This window comes from Epinephelus fuscoguttatus, linkage group LG10 (genome assembly GCF_011397635.1).
Source record: "Epinephelus fuscoguttatus linkage group LG10, E.fuscoguttatus.final_Chr_v1".
Lineage (NCBI taxonomy): Eukaryota > Metazoa > Chordata > Actinopteri > Perciformes > Serranidae > Epinephelus > Epinephelus fuscoguttatus.
The window spans coordinates 28,981,649-29,003,117 of NC_064761.1; the positions used below are offsets into that span (position 1 = coordinate 28,981,649).

Here is a 21,469-nt window from a genome sequence, read left to right on the forward strand (position 1 = left end):
TCCCAACACTGAGCTTGAAGTGGACATGGCTTCCTGTTTGATGTGCTTGGGGAACTTTTAAGGAATCATTTACTTAGAGCTCCCCTCTCCTCCACTCTGTCACTCTTTGCACACCCCCCCCCCCCCCTTGTCTCCTTGACTCTTTTGTTCTGTCCCTCTCAGCGTGGATGCCAAACTCTGCTTCAAGTTATTACTCTCCATGTAAACCACGGCTGAAATGTCTGCCGTGGCCTCCAGCTGGCCCGACTCAATGAAATGGATCTGTTTCAACTCTTTTTTTCCTGTTCTTTGTTAGTTAATGGTTATTTAGCAGAATGACTAATACCCAGGTCAGTGCACGATGCGGGCAGAGTGACACGGGTCTCCTTCGGTTAATGGTCACGGCTGTGTGATTGTTGAGCGGCTCCTATCCTGTTCCCTCCACCTTTATGGTGTTAAAGATTTCAAAATTGCTCAAGGTCTCTGGAAAGCCTGGATGGGACTCTCTGTTACATATCAGCTTTGTATACTGACAATATGGATTTCGTCTCACATGACTATTGGCTATTACGTGGTGTTGTCCAATGGTTGACTTATTTCAAAATGAGAACCAATTTTTGCTGTGGAGGACATAAAACTGGGGTCATCAAGGTTGAAAGATGTGGGATTTACCAGGCAGAGAGGATCTACTGACAATGATGTGCACTTAGGGAATGTAGCATCCAGCATTTTCCAGCATTTTTTTGAAACTTGATCTATACTAACGAATACCTTTACCTGATAGGGATGTGCAGTAATATTGGCACATCATTGGGATAGGCTGATATCAGCTTAAATCAACCAACATACTTTTTCTTAATTGGCAAAATGAATGAATATTACATACATTGAAAAGTGTTGTATATCAGATCTTCATCTACTGGTCAGCCGTCACGCTAAGAGTATGGATTCATAATATGATGTTAATTCCACTACAGAAGAGACTTGATGATCATTAAAATTAGGTAGAGAAAAAAGTTGATATACCGATATCTGTATTGGTTATTAGTCAGTTGAGTTGCTGCATATCGTCATAACAGATATCGGCAAAAAATCCAATATCATCCATCCCTAGAACCTAATGAACTGGCAAATGAGTATATAAATCTTTATGAAAGAGTATATAATCATGTTCAGCCAAATGCACATTCTCCATATCTTCATATTGGTTGGTGGAAAAAGGCTTTTATTTTAGTTTTTAATGCTTTTTATTGAAGGAAATAATGGCCATAAACATTTGAATTTCATAAACAACTAAATATCTAACCGTGTAATTGAATTATTTCTTAATAAATAATCACGTGGTTGGAATTCCCCTCTTTTAAAATTTCAGTAGTTCATTTGAAGGGTTCACAAATTCAGAAAGAAAATTGACATTTCCCCTAGGATGGAGTTTTAGCAGCAAAAGTGAAGCGTGCGTGAAAGTTCAGGTCAGTTTTTTGTGGATTTGCAATTATTTATTCTTAATTCTTATTTTCCTTAATTTGTTGATGACATTTTCAATAATAGAAAAACTTAACATTTATGATGTATCTTTAAGGAAATCCTATCCAAATAATATGTAACGTCAAGATCTGTGTGAGGGAAGCTATCAGTCATCTGTGAGACTGATGGCTTTCGCTCGTCAAGGCCCTCGCACTTACCAAGTTGCTTGCGTATTTCTGTCAGGTGATTGCGTTTACTGTAACGTTACTGTGCGTTAATTGTGTGAAGTTGCAGGACTTTTCTCTTCAGCAAACGATAATCCTGAATCCGTGATCCGCATTGTTTGCATTATCATCATCTACCTGGTGCTTGTTGTACCTTATATGTTGTGCGGACATTAACACTGGAGTGCTAAGTGTCTCGTTTATATGCTTTACTCACAGGTGTGTGAATTGACCTGGATATGAAGCGTCCATAGCACAAAATATCATGTTAGTTTCTAAAGAGATATGATGGAGCCCTCTCCTCTTTTCTCTTCTCCTTTCCTCTTGTCTCATAAAAAAAAGAACATTGAGCAGCAGCTGTCATATTTCAGCAGCAGCGTTAGGTGCATATAGGGAAAACACTGAAAGTTCATATTCCCAGTACTCAGAGGAGAATTAGATGCCTAGGCTCAGAGATTCAAGTCTTTATGTCCATTATTTGCTTTCATAACATTTTAATTCCCATAGGCTGAGAGTAGAGTCCTGGCTGAGGATGTTGTGGGATTAAGAAATGCATGCTAAAGTTGCATGTTTGACTGAGCTCTGAGGAGACGTACTGAAGCCTATCAGCTGGGCCTATCAGCTGGTGTTTTCTGCCATGTATTTATGAGTTCAGTACTGGAGTTGCCATGGGAACTAGCATTACCCCTCAGGAGTAGCTCCAGTGAATGTACAGTAGCTTGTTCGTGAGAAATGCTTTTGCTGGGTTTTCCAGTTAGGCAGGAGAACAATGGGATCTGTTGAATTAAGCTGATCATGCCTGCAAGACATGGGCCTCTCCTCTGGTTGTGTGTGTTTGGAAAATTAAAATACGCATGAATACACATGCGCACATGATTTAACAACAGAGCTGATGTATCTATCCCATATTAACTCCGTTTTTCTGCTTGTGAATTATGCAAGCAAAGACACGGTATTTTTCTTGTCTTACTCCCTCACATCCCACTAACACCCCTCCCTTCTGTTCAGTCCTTTAGTCAATGAGAAAGTGAACTCTCCACTGCTGTGTCTTGACAATTGCTATTTATGTCCCTCTCTCAAAGACATACTCTGTCTGAAGGGGAAACTCCAATGTTGCCTGACCTGCTTTCCGCAGTGAAAGATCCTGTCTGGTTGGAGGGCAGGCGCTGCTCAGGGCACTCCTTCACTGTACACTCGACCGTGGTCTTCTGTCAGCGACAGTCAAACTTGACTCTCGTCATGCTTGGAAGACATTTCGACTACTTTGCCTTGGGAATACCAGCTGGACTTTATCACACAGAGCACATTCCATTATCTAATCGGCCACTACACTTCTGCCTACACAGTGTGTCTGTAAACATTATCAGTGTCACTCGTGTTTGTGTTTTTGTTTGTTTTTTAATGTTTCCTTTTTCCCCAATTTGGTATGGCCAGTTGTGCAACTTTCCTTTCAGCGTTAATTTGAACTGTTGGACAGCGGAGGCTGTAGTCTACCATGTGTTCCCTTCAGTCACAAAATGTTACATCAGTGTTTGGCTCTGTGGATGGTTATGTCGGTTGTTCCACCATTTCAGTCCACTACTTTGGTCCAGATTGAAAATCCAAAAAAAAAAAAAAAAAAAAAACCAACCCCAGATGGATTGTCTAAAAAGTTTGTCCAGATAGTCATGGTTCCCAGTGGGGTGTTCTTCCTTTTAACTCCACAAATGCTGGTGCTTGGTCATCAGCCCTTGTGTCTGTATGAGACGCACTGGGCTGCATTAGTATTGTACGCTTTGAGCAACTGACAAAGTATAATGAGCGAGAAAGTTTGTGCAGGGCGGGGTGGTGGATGGGTCAAACAGTCACAGGACTTTCACCGCAGGAAACCACTATGTCCCATGTGAAACCAAAAGTCAACATCAAGTTATTTTAACTGCACAATTTATTGGGGGGGGTGCGATTAGTCAACACAACGATTGAACTTTGTGATCCTTGTTCGTCGATACCAGAATTACTAGTTGGTTAAACGTATTATTAAGATACCCAGGGGAAAACAGGAGTTAAGATCAGCATGCGAGAATAAATAGCAGGTCTGATCATCAACAGCTCTGCTTCGCCCTTTCTCTATCGCACACACAAACACATACGTACAGTATGCTCTCAGACTCAATGCGACCAGTACAACTCCGCTGCTGTTTGCGGACATTCAACGCAGGAAAAATGTCGGAGTCTTTCGCACACGAGCGCTGAATGGATCTGTTCTTGCTTGGCTGAATGAGAGAGGCACTTTTGGGTGCACATGAGATCTTAACAACCAAGGATGTATGTGTGTCCTCCAGCGCCACCATGAAGTTGACGTTTGTGACTTTGAGTGAATCTCTTAAAATTTAAATGTGTCTAATTCTTTCGTTTATGACTAAATATTAAAATGAATGACCCTCCCATACGCTTCAGCTTTACTCTCTGTCATTAATTATCAAATGTTAGCATGCTACATGTAACACACTAAACATGGAGAACATGGTAGTTATTATACCTCCTAAACACCAGCAAGTTAGTATTGTCATGGTCATGTGCAATTCTACTTCTAGTTATTATATCAGATTCAATATCTTATTGATTACCAAGAGCAGTCTGTTTTTTCCCACCATTTTAGTTTATTTTAGTAACTCTTGTACTTATCGTACTTATTTATTAGGCAGTGGTTTTTGCTTTTGCTTATAGCACTTCTGTCTTGTATATTTGTATATTTTGTCAGATATTTAACACTCTGTTGTTCTAAAACTGGGCCCAGTGAGTGACCCTGACCCAGGGAACCCACTGGTTGTTACTTGTTGTGAATTGTTACAATTGTGGTTACTGTACTTACTGTTATCATAATTTGAAGCATTCATTACCTTCTGGAGAAATAAAGTTCTATTTGATTGAATGGAATTGTCACTGTGAGCATGTTAGCATGCTGATGTTGGCATTTAGCACAAAAAAACTGCCTATGTTCAGCCTCACAGAGTCACTAGCATGGCTGAAGGCTCTTACGTTGGTTCGCGTGCCAGCAAGGAGCTTCAGTTCACTTCAAGGATAAAGGGCACACAAAGATTCATGTTGTAGATCCTGTGCTCAAACAGGGACTGCTGTTTGGATCATTGCTCTTAAGGACTTAATACATAGCTAAATAGAGGTGCACGCAGTTGTGTTTATGCTACACTGGGTGTCCACATGCATGAGTGTATTCACACACACGCATGCGGTTATTTAGATTACGTGCAATATTAAAATGTCCATAAAATACCAAACATTACTAAACCAAATGTGTTTTGGTTTTGTGACTGTTCAAACAACATACTGTCAGCAATTTGTGGAGCATTCACCATGATTTGTTTTAACCTGTGATGGGCACTTTATACGTTTTAACAAATATTCTAAACGATCAGTAGAAAAAGTGAGATTAATTCATGGTGAAAATAATTATCAGCAGCAGCTCTGGTTGAGATCATTGGAACAAAGATGAGAGTGAAAGGTAGAAATCAGAGAGAATAGGTGTTGCTGAAGCTGCGGTGACTCAGACGTGAATGTTGGGAGAAGTGAGATGGAGAGATGAGTGGTGGAGAGCTCAAGCAGGGTTGTAGAGGAAGAAAATAGGTGGTGGAATGGGGGTGGAAGAGAGAAGCATTGCTCTAGAGAGAGAGCTGCATAGTGAAACGAGAGGTTGAGTTTGGGTTCGACTGCTGCCTGCCTTGTCTTTTGAATGTTCCTCTTTGATTGACAACCACAGTATACAAATGTCTGATGCTTTCATCCTGACTGTGGCGTCCCCTTTGTCACTAAATATATGTCCTTATAAAGATACAGAACCTGCTGTGAGAGCTCTCAAGGAGAGGTTAAGTGTGTCTGAGAGGGATCTGTGGATTTCTTTATCTGCATGTGCAAGCAAGTTTCCTTCTCTATGACTTGGCCTTTCTGTGTGTTTATGGCACATGTGCATATGCATGGTCACTGTGATACAAAATTGGAGGAGTGAACTTGGTTTACCCAGCTCTTTGTTGAGCTGAGGTGAGCCGTGCAGCCCTCATGTGGTTACTCTGGGCCGCTCCACTTTCCCAGACTGTCAGTTGGGCCTCTGTGGTAACCACGGCCAAAACAGTGATTACATTTCATTGTTACAGTGCACATCTCGGGACACTAAAACCAAGAGGACAAGAAACAATGGCTAAACCACAATAAGGGACAGAAACATTTGTCCATGTATATTTTAGGCTTCTGGTTTAAACTTGTATCTAGTAAGTAACATATGAGGATAGTGTGAGTTAATTTTTTAAACATATACAGAGGATTTTACAGTTTTTATTGAACAAAAAGTGATTTAACCAGGAGTCTGCACCATATGGAAGAGTGACAAGTTCAGCTGAGCAGCCTGCACTGGTAAAACACAGAGACTGAGTTGGCATTGAGGTCTGGCCCTCTGCCTGAGGGCATGATGGTGTGGATTCCTTCACTGCGTTGTGTATCAGAAGCAGGATGGAGGTGGACAGACAGGGTGAGCCTGTTGCACCGATCAACCAGCATATTCCATGGAAATATGAGTTATAAAAAGACTACAAATTACTTACTGCTTGCTTGCTTTCAGAAATACATTTGCTGACTACATTAATGTCAAAGAGCTACTACGCCAAGCAGCCTATTATATTTTTAATTGATTGGGCAGACGAGGATGGAAGGATTAGAGCTCGTCTTTGGGTATTGTGGTATTGACCCATTTTTTAAACAAATGTTTGAATCCATTACCGCCACATTTGTGCTGCTGTTCATTTCTAGCATTGTTTGCCTCTTTGAGGAGGTTTCACACATCACATTCTCTTCGTTTTTCCCAAATTATCTGCACAGAATAATTACTCGTCTTTTTTTTTTTTTTTGTTTAGTTTTTTCTCTTCTCTCCAGTTGTAGGTTAGCACTGTATGATACATAACTTTCTGTTTGTTCCTGGGTCATGTCAAGGGTGGGAATGCAACTGTCCGTTTTCACACGGCCTGCAAGATCCTGTATTCATTTATGAGCCTTTAATAGGCTGACCTACTGTGTCGTCTTTGTGTCCCTGTCAGGTACTGGAGAGAGCGGCAAGAGCACCTTCATCAAGCAGATGAGAATAATCCATGGGTCAGGCTACACAGATGAGGACAAGAAGGGCTTCACCAAACTGGTCTACCAGAACATTTTCACCTCAATGCAGGCCATGATTCGAGCAACTGAGACCCTCAAGATCCCGTACAAGTACGAACAGAACAAGGTGTGTACTGCTGGGGTAAAAAATTGGTGTGTGATGTGTTATTATATACTCACTGGTTTCTTATATAGTTATACATGTTGTATAATTCTTAAAACGGAATTAGAATTTATAAAATGTTTGGTTTAGAACCTGATGTGAGAGTCGGTTGTGTTTGGTTACTGTCAATCAAATCTTAAAAAAAACAGCCTCATAGCGTGCAGTTAGAAAGAAGGGAGGTCACCAGACCTTTGTAGTCCATTCCTAATCCCTCCCTGAGGCTACATTAACTGCTGCTAGCATGACACACTGGACTTTTTGACCTAACTGTCAATTGTCTGTTTGCATTGTGTGTAATGTAAGCTCTAGTTTTGCTGCATCAATTGTATTGCAAAAAAAAATACTGTTATAACACTACTTCTTTTAATTGATTGACTCAAGATTAAATGATCTCGCCTTAACTGAGCTAGAGTCGTCGAAGTAGTTTAAGGGTATGGTCAAAAATGGGCAAAATTAACATTGGTGAATATTCCTCTCCCCTTCACTTCTATTTACTGCGAGCAAAGAGGCGAATAAAACTTTCGCTTCATGTGGCAAAGTATATTTGCATATTCTCATCGCATGAAGTTCGACTCCAGTGAACTTTGATCCGCAAAGTCACTAGGGCTGGGTATTGCTACTCGATACCTTTTAGGGCATCAACTGAAAGAACTCTGTGCCAAGTAGTATCGAAACATCTCCAGACAAACTATATCTGCAGTCGATCCTTTTTGCACCGGCGGTCTGATCCCGGAATGTCTAGTCCTGATGGATCAGCGGACTTCCTGCAGCCATCTTCAGAGTCATTGTCCTCCTGGGTAACAGTCGGTTTACTGCTGCCTGGTACGCACAAGCTGTACATATAACACTGAGCCATTAAAACAACAAACTCCAACTGACACTGAAATGGGTCATCTCTGTTGTCAAATCCAACGATGCAAAGCCGTGTGATGCTAACAGTTAGCCCCGTTGCCTCGTGTGTGCCGCCAGGTGGACCCTCACAAATTTTCTTGATGCAAAACTCACAGTCAGCAGCAGCTGCAGCTTCAATTTCTTTGGTCACCAGATTCAACAAAACATCAGTGTCTAACAATGCCAGTGGCCAGCTAGGTTGTTTCAAGAGGATAAAGAGAGGTGTTGTGTCGATGCCATAATCCTCGGAAGCCGTTACGCAAGTGTCGTAACGCTCTGTCTCTCCATCTCTCCATCTCTATCCTCTAGTGACTGAAGCAAATAAAAGCCCTGGCTATTAATTTTTTGTTTACACACCACTCCATTCACATTATGGGTATGGTATAAAGCACTCAGTTGGTATCGGTATCATTTTAAAGGTACTGTTATCATAATTTTTTTAAACGATACCTAGAAGTGACAGCATTAACCAATAGCAAATAAGTGTGTGTGGAGGAGATACTGGCAGTGAGCCGGGGACAGACATGGAACATCCAAAAATGGAAAAGTTAAAAAAACAAATAAATGTTAATAGTTAAACTGTCGTAGTTGGGTAGACATTCAGCAACATGTACAGGAATGCATATGACTTCATCCAAGCAACAGAGGCCACTCTCTGTCAGTGTGAATTCTCATTCAGTCTCTTCTGAAATATGTGGCCACTGCTGTCAGCAAGGCCAGAAACCAGAAACTGCTTGATTGCTCAGTCCAACATTCACGTCCATTTAGTCTCATGCAAATCACATTCAAATAAATCATAGATGGATAAACTGCTCTTGTAGAGTGAATCATGGCCTCTGATAACTCATCATTATCAGCAGATCTAGTTTACATACTTTGTACTCTAGAGAAGGGTGGTTTGAAAGTGGGGATATGTTTGTAAACTGAAGTGCAACACTTTTGTTTTCGCTCCCATTTCTCACAGGTTTAAGTCCTCAGTTACTAAATTGACATGTTTTATTAAAAGTGTGTGTTTTTGCTTTGCTTCCTGTTCCTCCAGAATAATGCCCAGGTGGTGCGTGAGGTGGACGTGGAGAAGGTTTCATCATTCGAGCAGCCGTACATCAGTGCAATAAAGATGCTGTGGGCTGACCCTGGCATCCAGGAGGCCTATGATCGCAGGAGAGAGTACCAGCTCTCTGACTCAACCAAATAGTACGTCTGTGATCTATTAATCTAATGAATTGACTGATTATTTACTTGATGTGTGGAAGTGGAGAAGCAGCATCGCTGTGTAACTCTGACCTCCAAGATATCTAAATCAGTGTGATGAAATAAGTAAATAATGGTTTCCATAGTATCGACATGAGGAATAAAATCAAAGACACAGCAGTTATCTACTTGTGTTGACACGCACTCAAATGTAGGAGGGGAACAGGGATCAGACAGATGGAGAGAGTTGAGGGAATGTTGGCAGGTTTATAAACAGGTGCTAATGATATCCAACCTGCATCAATCCATGTCAGACTAATGTGGCTCCTTTGAAAGGTTAGGATGGGGAAGAAAACTAAAGATTATGCTTGTATGTGTGAATGTATTTGTTTATGAGCTACTGCTGGCTCAGTCTCAGAACTCATGGTCTAATGATGACCTAGCCTCTGGGGGCAACTGCCAGTATATCCAACCAGTGCAGCCATCGGCTATCCGGATAATAGATATCTGGGCAAAGACCTCCACTAGCGGCCATTTTGACTCATCTAATAAATGTAAAGAGCTAATAAAGAGCTAAAGCGTCATCAGACAATTGGCACAGGTTCCTAGATTGCATTTCGGCTAATGCGGTCCGCCTCTTTTGCTCTCCACACGGACTGTTAACCTGCAGGCAACCAAAGCCCACTCAAATGTCATTGGTCAATACTATTCGGATTATAAACTGAAACCAAAGTGCTTCCAGTACCAAAATCTTCAGACTCTGCATTCGTATGCATTTATCTGTTTATAGAGATAACTGCTGGCTATATGTAAGTTTGTTTAAATGTTTTGTAATTGTGTTTTTGACAGAAAGCAGTTGTCTGTCTGTTTGCATATACATGTGCATGTAGTCTCCTATTGTTGTGACTGGTGTTTGCCTCCATGTACCTCTTTGTCATATGTTCCTTCCCCTTCCACAGTTACCTTAATGATTTAGAACGAATAGCAACAGCGGGGTACGTGCCCACTCAGCAGGACGTGCTGCGGGTTCGAGTGCCCACCACCGGCATCATTGAGTACCCATTTGACCTGGAGAATATTATCTTCAGGTACTGGTGTCAAGTACTGCTGCTGATGTCACTGGTTGGCCGGCTGTTTGACAGTTGGTCAGCCAGTTGGAAACCGTCGATGCCGCTATCTCCATCTAGCCTGTGCTGCACAGCAGGGCTCAGCACTTTAACACATCCCTGATGGTACACTCTCAAAGACCGGCCTCAAGAACGGGCCCCAACCCTCCTCGTCTCTCTAGAAGGGCAGTCATTTTTATTTTCACCCAGGCAGTGAAAGTTGGCCTTTTGAGTGTTAAATCATCGTTTTGGAGTCAAGTTAAAAGGTCCTGCTTCCCTAAACTTTGACAGTGAGCAGTGTGAGGGGGAGCCAGAGATAAAATTGAGGAATGTTTTGTCTTTGGGAGCTGCCATCAAGGATGAAGCTACATTTCTAAGAGAAAATTTGGGGGTTGAGGCACGAAACATCACCTAATCCCCTCATAACTCTTTGGAAATGTTTTTCTGTGGTTACATCTGGACTGATCCACTTGCTTTTGGCGGGGGTCTGCTGTATCTGCTGTTATGCTTCACTTTCTCTTTCCTCCCTCTCTCTGTCTTTGTTCTTCCTGTCTCTAGCTATCTAAGCGATCTGGATCGTATTGCTGAACCGTCCTATCTACCAACCCAACAGGATGTGCTTAGGGTTCGAATCCCAACCACTGGGATCATAGAATACCCTTTCGACTTGCAAAGCATCATTTTCAGGTAGAATGAGAACTACACTACTTTGACTAACCCCAGTTATGTACCCTACTAGTGTTTTGTATTAATTTTAAAAGGCCATCCTGAGTGTTAGTCAACATGTTCATGTATCACCTCCAACAATGTTTATGTCCCCATTTTTGTGTGAATATGTCCCCAGTCCATTCTGTTATTTGCAGTACATTCAGTGTTCAAGTAGATTCTACAACTAGTTCTTTAGATAAATGATTAATGGTTTAACGTTGTATTCCTTGAGATTTTAGTCCTGGATTACTTGTGGACGCTTGTGGTTGCTGTGGTAGCACATGTAGTTTACTACAGCAAACCCCCCTTGAGCAACTTCATTTTTTTGTTAATGAATGTTCCCAGTTAGCACTAACCTTGGCAAGAAATACATGCATTTCCTGTTGCTGCTTCACAATAAAAGCCACATTTTTGCCAGTTGAATGCTTTTAATGTACAAAAGTGGAGGTTAGATGTTTCATTTCCATTAGAAATAGCTTAATACAGCTGGTAAATATTCTCAGTCATCCAGGCCATCATAATCATAAGTGCTATATCGTAGGCAACAGAACTTTTTTGAAGACGTTTCACCTCTCATTTAAGAGGCTTCTTCAGTTCTTTTTTTTTAAAGATATTTTTGGGGCATTTTTGCCTTTAATGGATAGGACAGACAAGTGTGAAAGGGGGAGAGAGAGAAGGAGTGACATGCAGCAAAGGGCCACAGGCTGGAGTCAAACCCGGGTCTGCTCTACCACCAAGCCAGCGATGCCCCAAGAGGCTTCTTCAGTTCTAACGGACTAATGTGGAGTCACAGGTATTAAGCTCAGTGTGGGTGTGAACCCTTACACAGTTGTTAAGGTCACATGTGAGTCGTTGGTCCACCCGGCCATCTTGAGTTTGATGGGTCCAGGTGAGAATGGGTGTTAAGTCGTCTGGGAAGGGATCCCAAGACTGCATTTTGTAAATACATCCCTACCACCCATTCTCACTTGGACCAATCAAACGTCAGTCTGTTAGAACTGAAGAAGCCTCTTTGATGAGAGGTGAAACGTCTTCAAGAAACTCAAGCAAGTCCAGTTGCCTACGATATAGCACTTAGTACAGGGTGTCTGTAGGCCCTTAAAAAGTCTTAAAATGACTTCAATTCAATGTTGCAATAACAAGGGCTTAAAAGTCATTAAAGAGTCTTAATTTGACTACTACAAACATTTTATGTAATTTCATTAATCAATTTTTTTATTTCTTTTTGTGATAATTAGTGAAGCCTTTCTATGTAAAAGCCCACATTTCTAATGTTACAACTCTTAATATTACATAATACATATACATAATATACTCTATAATACTGTCATTTTACTTCATACCTGAACTCACCTGTTGGCAAAATGTAGATTGACTGAACTCACTCTAATAACCATATTCATACATAACACCTACCTCTGCACAGGACCACATATACTCTACTTACCTGCGATGCTTAAATAAGTAAAACATGATTTGCCCATAAATCTGTCCTAAATTTGGTTAAAAGGTGTCTTGAACAGGTCTTAAAAAGCATTACATTTAGCTGTCTGATACCTGCAGACACCCTGTAACATAGCTTGGACATTAAGAATCAACAGTAAACAATGGGCCTGATATCAATGAGACAAAACTGTGCTGGATAACATGCGTGCATTTGTTCCTGAGAATCCGTCGTGTGTATGCAAGCAAACTGAATCCAGCGCAGGAATGGCGGACCCCGCCACTAACTATAAAAACTACCAGACAGAGAGGTAACTACTAAATGTAAATACATGGAATGGCTATTGCAGAAAGTGCAGACCATAAATGGTGTCAAAGATGGGGTTCGATTTCAGGGAAACCTTAAGGATTGTAACTGCAAGCAGTTTATCAAGAAAAACTAAAAACATTCCCACATTACTCCACCACTATCAGATTTTACTGCTTTTTTAATAATGATAATAGACTGAATATTTTGGCATTTTGTGTTGTTTTTTCGATCATTTCTAAACGGGTAAATTTGCAGAATAAATCATAATGAAACTAACTTCTTAGATGTAGCCCTAGCCCCTACATGCATCTGTATTATCACTTAACTGCAGTCTAATTTGGCACAATGAAAACAAGCCTAGATTGACAAGGCTCTCTATGAGCCTTTCAGTTTTTAAACATGCAGACTTCTTAAAGGCAGTGTTTTTACATAATAGTCCCTCCTAGTTTTTCTGTGTAGTCCAGACACACAGCCTCCAGGACTTGGCACAGAGACAGTCTTAGGACCCGCCACCAATACGTAGAGCAGCTTCCTTTCCTCCTCCTCTTGCAAAGAGAGAGAGAGGATGAGGAGATAGAGTTGGACCCAGGGAACAAGAGCGATTACAGAAGAGTGCGAATCGATAGGAAGCCATCGTGTCAGCCCCCTCCTACGCTTGGCAAGGCTAGAAATAACTCTGCTCGCAATGAGGTTGTGCTGAAGAGGTTCCCAGCAGCTCTGCTGCAGCTTGCCGATAGGCTCTACTCTGCTTGGCTGCGCGGCTGATGGTGAATCACTACATGCTCTCAATGACATCAATTTTGTGTTAAGAGACTGAAAATGCGAATATGAAGTGGGAATAAATGTGAGGTGTCAGGTTTTATTGGAAGAAGAGCATGATTATTGAGGTTTCTTAGTTTAGTGATTTATGAGAATGAGTCGTTATATTCCTGTAATTAAACATGGAGGATACTTGATGCAGGATGAGAAGTTCCTCAGCCTCAAACTCATGTATAGTAACAAGCACATGTGGCATTGCGCTGCCCCTGCTTGCTGCTGACAGGGCCTGAGCTGCAACAAGGAAGCCTTTCATAGACACACATCTCCATTAGGCTTGCTTCCTTTTCTTTTAATTGGCTTTTGAAGTCACAGAAAATGTCATTTCACTTGGCTTATCCAGCATAGGAGAGCTTATCGTACTAAGTAGGTCACTCATCCTTGCTAGGGGAAAAAAAGGAGGTCGTCTGATGTGAAGGAGTTTTATTTTAGGCTGGCTCTTCTGGAGGACTCCATTTATCAGTGCCCTCCTTCCTTCGAGCAGATTCACTGACTGAGTTCACCTTTGTGATGTGTGATCAAAGTTTCACTGTCTGGCTTTTTAATGATACTGGCTGAAATCGTCTGTAATGGAGACTTAAACTGACTTGTCTGAAGAGTACAGTTAGAGTTTAATTCATCAGGAGGGTTCCCACGCTGAAGAATTTCACAGTCACATTTTCCAGGCCTGGAATAGTCATGGAACTTTGTGTATAAGGGAATAGTTACAATAATCTAATGTTGATAACCTTCCATGTGATGTAACATAGCGGCAAATTAATTGTCTTTAGCTGTCGACTTAATGAAGCTTTAATAAGCATTGATTTGTGACACCACATACGTTTCATCATTTTCTCCCTGGGTTCGTCTCTCCCTTCATGTATGCCAGATAGCGGAAATTATGTTTGAATCTGATATGTTTGAAAAACGCCGGGTAAGTGGGGCAAGTAAAAAAAAAAATCTTTATTATGGGTCCTTGAAAAGACATTGAAAAGTTTGGAAATTTATCCATCAAAATGTGTGGGGACACTGATTCATTGTCTGAGTTTGTAGTTTCTGTAGCTGTTTAGTTGGTTTAAATGGACAGATAAAACGTTTGCCCTTTCTGGCGCACTTGGATTCTTATCCAGCAGCTTTAGCTCTTCAGTCTAATTTAATTGAATCGATTTAGCCTCACTTGCTTTTTGTACTAATCTTAGGCAAACTCATCCAGACAAAATGTGGACTTTAAAACCAGTTTAACTAAAAGTCCATCCATGTCTCCTACCCCAGAATCAAAGCTTTCTTGCATTCTTCAAGTCCCCATGTTGTTAAAAACTACATTTTCCCAGTTTTGATCTGTGTCCCTGCATTAATTAATCGATTATCTCCTGTTATATGCCAAAAATCAGTCTCGAGAAAGAGAATTCTGTAAAACAGGTCAAAACAGTTTGAAATGTTTGACTCATCCTGCAGTCAGGAGCGTTTACAACAGTTCATCCAATCAAATGAGACTTTAGCGACTAGCTAGCAGCAACGGTCAGTTAAAACTGCACTTCACCGCTTGTTAGGTAGTGACGTAAGCCACAGAGCAATATGGAGAGAGCTAGGAAGAGACGTGTTTTTGGTTATCACTTGGCATACCTTTCATTTTCACTTCCTAAACAACGTGGCTGAGATCCTCCTCCCTCGTCGTCCTCCTGATCTAACGATGAGGGAGATGTGTGTGGAGCCAACAGTCCGCTCAGCAGCAGACTCAGCTATAGCTCCGTATAAGGCTGAACTCTAAAGCCCAGTTCAGACCAAAGATTCACGACAAGACGAGTTGAAACATGCACTTATTTGCAATGCGCCATTCTGCAACGTTCTTAAAACCTGCTGGTTCACACAAACGCAACTACATGAGATGGTGTATCATCTCTATGCAACAACTCTTTGTGCTGTCGTTCTGATTTCCAGATTTTCAGGCTTATTTTGTGGCTGAATATAATTTGTAGCTTCTTGAAATATGAATGAGGATAGTCATAGTGAGATATTGGCTACAGCTGCATTTGTAGTAGTGATGAAATGGCGAAAAACATAAATGAGCATCAGATGGACTGTATTCATAATCAATATGCCACAATAATATAGGGAAGCAGTGCTGAAAATGTGTGTGTTAGGGGGCATAAGCACATACAGCAAGCAGTAGCAGCGACCCACCGTCTAACACCGTTGCAACTGTTTCGTCTCGTCGCAAATCATTGGTTTGAACTGGGCTTATGTCTGCCCACTTTTTAGTCCTAGTGGCCAAGTCCCTGTTGTAATTGAACACCGCTCACATATTCCGTTTCACTGGGAAATGCGTCACAGTACCGACGTTAAAGACACTAGAACCTCTGTTTCATGGGGACTTTCAGTGTTTCTTCCTTGATTTCTAAATTCTTTAACACATCCTCATCTCTTTCCCGTCGACCACTCCCCTTGTCTTCCTTTGACCTCTATCTGTCGCTTCTCTCATAACTCTCGCATTTAGCACCTTTTTGGTGGCGCTTCAAAACCAGAAAATATTTTGTACTACTCTCCATCCCCTAAACAGACTCTCCTGTATCTACTTCTCAGAGAAAGGAGAGCAGGGTGGGATTGTTTGTACACACACATACACTTCCTTGTAGTTATTTTTGGTCCACCGTAGAGAAGCTCTGTCCTCTCTGTGATTCACGCTGCAGATGCTCTGTTCACGTTTCTTCAGTTTGTATTCTCAGTGCAGAAGAGGTGTTTGGCTTGAACTGTGCTAGACTCAGAAGATATTGTTCGAGTAGTCAAGTAGTAACAGTAGTGACTCCAAACTGGCCTTGAAATATATTGATTGGCCACAACTGGATACGAAGCTTTAGGAGACGTTTTACAAGATGAACGCCTCTTTGCACTGACATTTTCCTCTTAAAAAAAAAAAATCATATTCCCATTTTTAAGTGACACAGATCTTTTGGCTGGTGGCTTCAGGCTTTAACAAAAGATACTCTGAGATGGTATTTGACATGCATGCTTACTTATGTGCTGCTGATTCTAAGGTTAAACAGCTAAACACTTAAGACACTGGGTGATAGATGTAGCGCTAATTGTCATTTCTCCTCATTTATGTGAATTTTTCTGCCCCCTGTGTGGCGGCCATCCATCTCATCTCATCGTGCTCCAATCAGGATGGTGGATGTGGGCGGTCAGAGGTCAGAGAGGAGGAAGTGGATCCACTGCTTTGAGAACGTCACCTCCATCATGTTCCTGGTGGCGCTCAGCGAGTACGACCAGGTCCTTGTGGAGTCCGACAACGAGGTGAGATGACACAGAAATAGTTTTGATTTCTGTGCAGTTTAGTTGACACAGCATTTTATCCCTTAATAATTATAATAAATGCTGAATTTGAACATGCCATCACAAGACATTTGCAAGGTTTCACTCTTTTAATTCAGCTCCTTGAACAGCCTGTTAAATCTCCTTCAGCTGAACTGGAATATTCAAACTTCAAGTGCAGACATTCAACCTAATTTCCAGCAGCAGGCAGCAGCTGTTTCCAGTGGGAAAAGCTCAGATGTACTGTACACTAAAGCTACCTGCTCAGCAAACAGCTGACAAAGTTGGCGACCAGCTGGTGAACACAGTGGAGAGACGTAGCAGCTAAGGAACCAGGGGCCATATTCACAAGGCTTCATAGTACAAAGAGTTGCTGGTAGTGACGAAATTCTAAGAACATTCCTAGAATTGTGCCTTCTAAGAATTTCCCCTCCCAGTTAAGACTAGGTCCTGGTAAAGATCAAAGTTATTCATAAAACATCTGCCCTGAAGACAGCTCCTGAGGTGAACGTTACATAAGCAGAGGAGAAAATGGTGAAAAGAGAAAGAGCAAGTAGTGATAAAGCTGAATGACAGTGAGTTAATGAAACGCTACAGACTAGATCGTGCAGGGATAATGTTTGCGGTTGATCTCATTAAAGATTTGCTCACATCTTCCGCCCAGCACAGTATCGCCAGAAATGAAAATGATCACAACACTGAGATATTTGGCGACTGGATGACTTGAGTCTGCCTCAACCTTTGTCATCAGTGATCACACTAACAATTAGAGCCCTTTCACAGCCTCATGTTGTGATGCAGTTCATTTTATTCACGCTGGATGTCCACACCTTGCAGGCTCACAAATGGGCAACCAATCACATCTTTTAAAAGAATGCGTCATACCGAGCAGTAGTGTCAACCACACGTCCTCACTAGGGTAAAAGTTGCTCTGACAGTTTTCCTAGATCACTCCTATGCTCAGACTCCTTGCTAAAAAAGATTTAGGCTGAGTTAGGGTGTTACCACAATAGTTATTTTTAAATGAAACGAACTCAGTCCTCTTAAAGTGGACCAACATTTTTGTGTTCACATTGTCAGTTCATTTGTGAGAGGACTCAGTTCTGGTCAACTTAAGCTCTGATGGGACCTCAGTCCTCTTTCTGTTCACACCTCAAAGTTCAGATGAACTTAAAACTGGAGGAAAACGTTAGTGTTTCTGTGCTGTAGACTGTTACCATTTGATGTATTCTACATTCCACATCTGGAGACGTGCTGTATCCTCCGTGGACCAAACTACTCCTCGTCCTGCGTCCTTGCAATTGTTACAGGTTGATGGGTTCTGTCCGTTTTTTTTAAAGTGTCCCAGTGCAATAGCATGTGATCTAGAGGGCTAAATACAATGACAAAGAGCAAAGTGAACCAGGAGTGCTTTGTATTCACAATGCACAGGTTAAGTGAACTGCACTGTGGACTTGGTTCGCTTTTGAGTGGTCTGAGTTCTCTCCAAGTGTTCGCATATGTGCAAAAATCGCTGAGTCAGAGATTAGAGTTAGAGGGCTGAAAAGTACAGAGTGTGAAACCACCCTTAGGAGCTCTCTGATACCCCTTTCCCACCAAATTAGCTCTGGTTCTTGAGCTGTGTTCCTGCAGGACTCTTGGAAACTTGGTGCTGTCAGCCTGTTTTCACCAGTTTGGAGCAGAACCATTGTAATCAAGGATGTGTCATCAACAGACGGCCTTGCACATTGCACAGCAGAAGTAAACAGTAGTAGTAGTAAGAAAGGGGATATCACTGATTACCTGCAAACCTTTGTTTTGTTATTACAATTATTTGTGTTTATCTAAAAACAAGAATGGACCAACTAACCAAATAATGAGACCATAATGAGATCTTTTTTTCCCTGATGATTTCTCACTTAAAGTCTATTGATGCCTTCATGGTTCACACTTCAAGTTAAGAAAAATCTGCTATGTTTTGTTTCCAACTGGGAGCCAACTTTTCATGTTCTGAACCAATTTATTTTTTGTCAAAATGCTCTTTATGGTTCAAAATTAGGGCGGGAACCGGAACAGAACTCGATCCATGATGGTGGAAATGAGATATGAGAGTATTCTCTAAATGTTTGTGAATCTACCCTCAGATATTTCTCTCAGGAGTTGGTGGCGACCAAAACAAAGTTAAAAGCAGAGTGAATATTGAACTTACACGAAAGACGACTCCAGTGAATGCTCATGTTGGTCTCTGTCAGCTGGATGTAGAAATAAGCAACGGTTTGCTAACACAGTCACCATATCAACTTTGTAAGGTCATAACTCGTCACTGTTGTGTTCACAACTTGTTGGGTTTCCTGCAAAACATTATGTTACATTATAGTGTAACATTTAATTTAAATTTAATTTAATTGTGTTGTTAAAATGCAGTTTTCTGATTTTTGTATTGAGCTCAACGACCATATGTCACATCCATACAGAAAATGTTTCTGGATTGAAGAAACTAGATGTGTCAGAGGGGTTTGTTGAGTTTACTGAGGGCACACCAGCATGTACACACACATAGATTGCACACACACACACACACACACACACACACACACACACACACGGTCATGATTATTGATGCGTCTCTCTCAACAAAGACAACAGAGGTCTTCTGTCTCTTTTCATATATTGACTTTATCTACATGGTCGGCCCCGTCCCCTCTGACTGTTCAGATAGAATTATCACTAATAAAGTTAATGTGATCAGCTCCTGCATGCCCTCTGCTCCTCTCCTGACAACAGACCCTTTCTCTGACCTGGTCATATGACGACCGGGTTTCATAATCCAGACCCAGCTGCCAGCTTGACTCTCTATATCTGCTGTACATCCCTACAGCTTCATGATCAACAGAGTCGATGTTTGTCTGCACTGACAACAGTTTGTTAATGCACACACACACACACACACACACTCTGTACTTTATCTTCACTGGGCCTGCTCAGACGTGGGACCTTAGTGAACACACGAGGATGGGAATATTTTTTAATTTTCTGCAGGTTGCTGTGTATTTGCTGGTTATGTGTCACATGGTCACAGGTGCTGCTCTCACCAAGCTCTGTTTCTGAATGGTTGACAGCTGAGCCAAGGCCGGGCAGCGGTTAGGCATCACAGACTTCAGAGATTATCCCGGCGTGTTGACAGACTGGAGACCAAGACTTTGACCCTTCAGGCCAGTCGGAGCCTGACGGAATTGTTTTCAAATGTATTTAATTTCATCGGGTCATATCTGTCTGGGATCATGTTATGACTTGCTGAGACTAAACTTTGGGAGTGATGCTGGCGAGGAGTAAAGATCAGAAAGAGGAAGAGGAGTCATGTTTGACAGCAGCTCTCAGCTTTTAGCAGTTTACACAAGGTTTCCAAGTCCACTCTTTATGTTTGCTGGACAGTTTTCTTTGGAGGGAGAAATTTTATGTTTGAAACGTGCCTGGATCACTTAACAGGGAGTCTTATTCAACTTTTTTGGGTTGTTTAGACAGTCCTCTGACTGTTTTTCATTCGTTACTATAATACCCTGTATCCACTGTAAGTGCTGCCATCCTGCTATGGGCCATCCCTGTTAGTGAGCTGAAGTTTTGTGTCAGAAAAAGCAGTTTGTCTGAAAAATATACAAACATAAAATATCCAAATACAACCTATCAACATCTTCTGTTTGTGCATTTATGGAGGGTTTCACAAAACAATGAGCAACAATCTTAGCAATCATATAAAATGTGAAAGTAACATGATTGCAGGTTTAAGTAAAACAGTTTTGTTTCTTCATGTGTTTGTTTTTGAGGAGAAATTAAATATTAGTTTAAGTTTGCTGCAGTTTTATTATTGCTAATTGTCTTGTTTCTTTCCTAAACAGACTCTCTTACTTTCATTTTTCTTAAGTCCTTTATTATGCCACAAGTCCAGAGTCCCCCTGTCCTTCCACCAAAAATAGAAGTGTTTATTAAACTGGAAATCTCTGTTTTTTGCCACTCATTGTTGTTTAGCTCTGTTCAGCTCAGTCTTCTAAGTGTCTTTAAATATAATACTTATAATAACAACAATACATTTTATTTATAGGACACTTTTCAAGGTACTCAGACACTTTACATTGGTTAAAAACGTATCACAAAATAGACAATAAAATACACACAACATCATTCACACCGGGAGAGTCATCGGGAGAGTCTTGAATGTGTTTGGAAAGAGTGTTCCAGACACAGGAAGCAGCTATGGAGAAGGCTCTGTTCTCCCAGGTTGGGCTTGGTTCTGAGTGGTGGAGTCAGGAGGTGGGCATCAGAGGAGTGTGGTGGTGGAGCAGGTCAGTGAGGCAGGAAGGGGCCAGGTTATGGAGGGCTTTGTAAGTGAGGAGAGGGACTTTGAGTTGGATGCGTTGTGGGACAGGGAGCCAGCGGAGGCTCCAGAGTACAGGGCTGTTGTGATAGCGGGATTGGGAATGGGTGAGCAGACGAGCAGCAGAGTTCTGGATTTATTGGAGTTTATTTTGGAGTTTGGATGGTGCACCATAAAAAAACGCTGTTACAGTAGTCAAGTCTGGATGTGATGAAGGCATGAGTTTCAGCAGCAGTGGGGGAAAGTGATGGGCGGGGATGAACTACGTTCTTTAGGTGGAAGAAGGAAGTACTGGTGATGTGATTTATATGTTTATATCGATATACAGTGGTGGAAAAAAGTTTTCGGACACCCTTAAAATTTTACACAATCTCAAATATTATCATGAAATATTTGTGGAAA

General features: G+C 41.4%; 1 protein-coding gene across 3 annotated transcripts in view; it reads left to right on the plus strand.

The window, feature by feature from the left end:
* LOC125896475 (guanine nucleotide-binding protein G(q) subunit alpha) overlaps positions 1-21,469 on the plus strand; it is a 53,439-nt gene that overhangs the window by 21,298 nt on the left and 10,672 nt on the right. Inside the window, exons 2-6 of one of the 3 annotated variants that reach the window (XM_049589087.1) lie at positions 6,746-6,930; positions 8,897-9,051; positions 10,008-10,136; positions 10,713-10,841; positions 16,572-16,701. In XM_049589087.1, the coding sequence (XP_049445044.1) occupies positions 6,746-6,930; positions 8,897-9,051; positions 10,008-10,136; positions 10,713-10,841; positions 16,572-16,701 (728 nt within the window). The remainder of the gene's footprint in view (positions 1-6,745; positions 6,931-8,896; positions 9,052-10,007; positions 10,137-10,712; positions 10,842-16,571; positions 16,702-21,469) is intronic. The other 2 variants (XM_049589089.1, XM_049589088.1) reach the window with 2 other exon arrangements.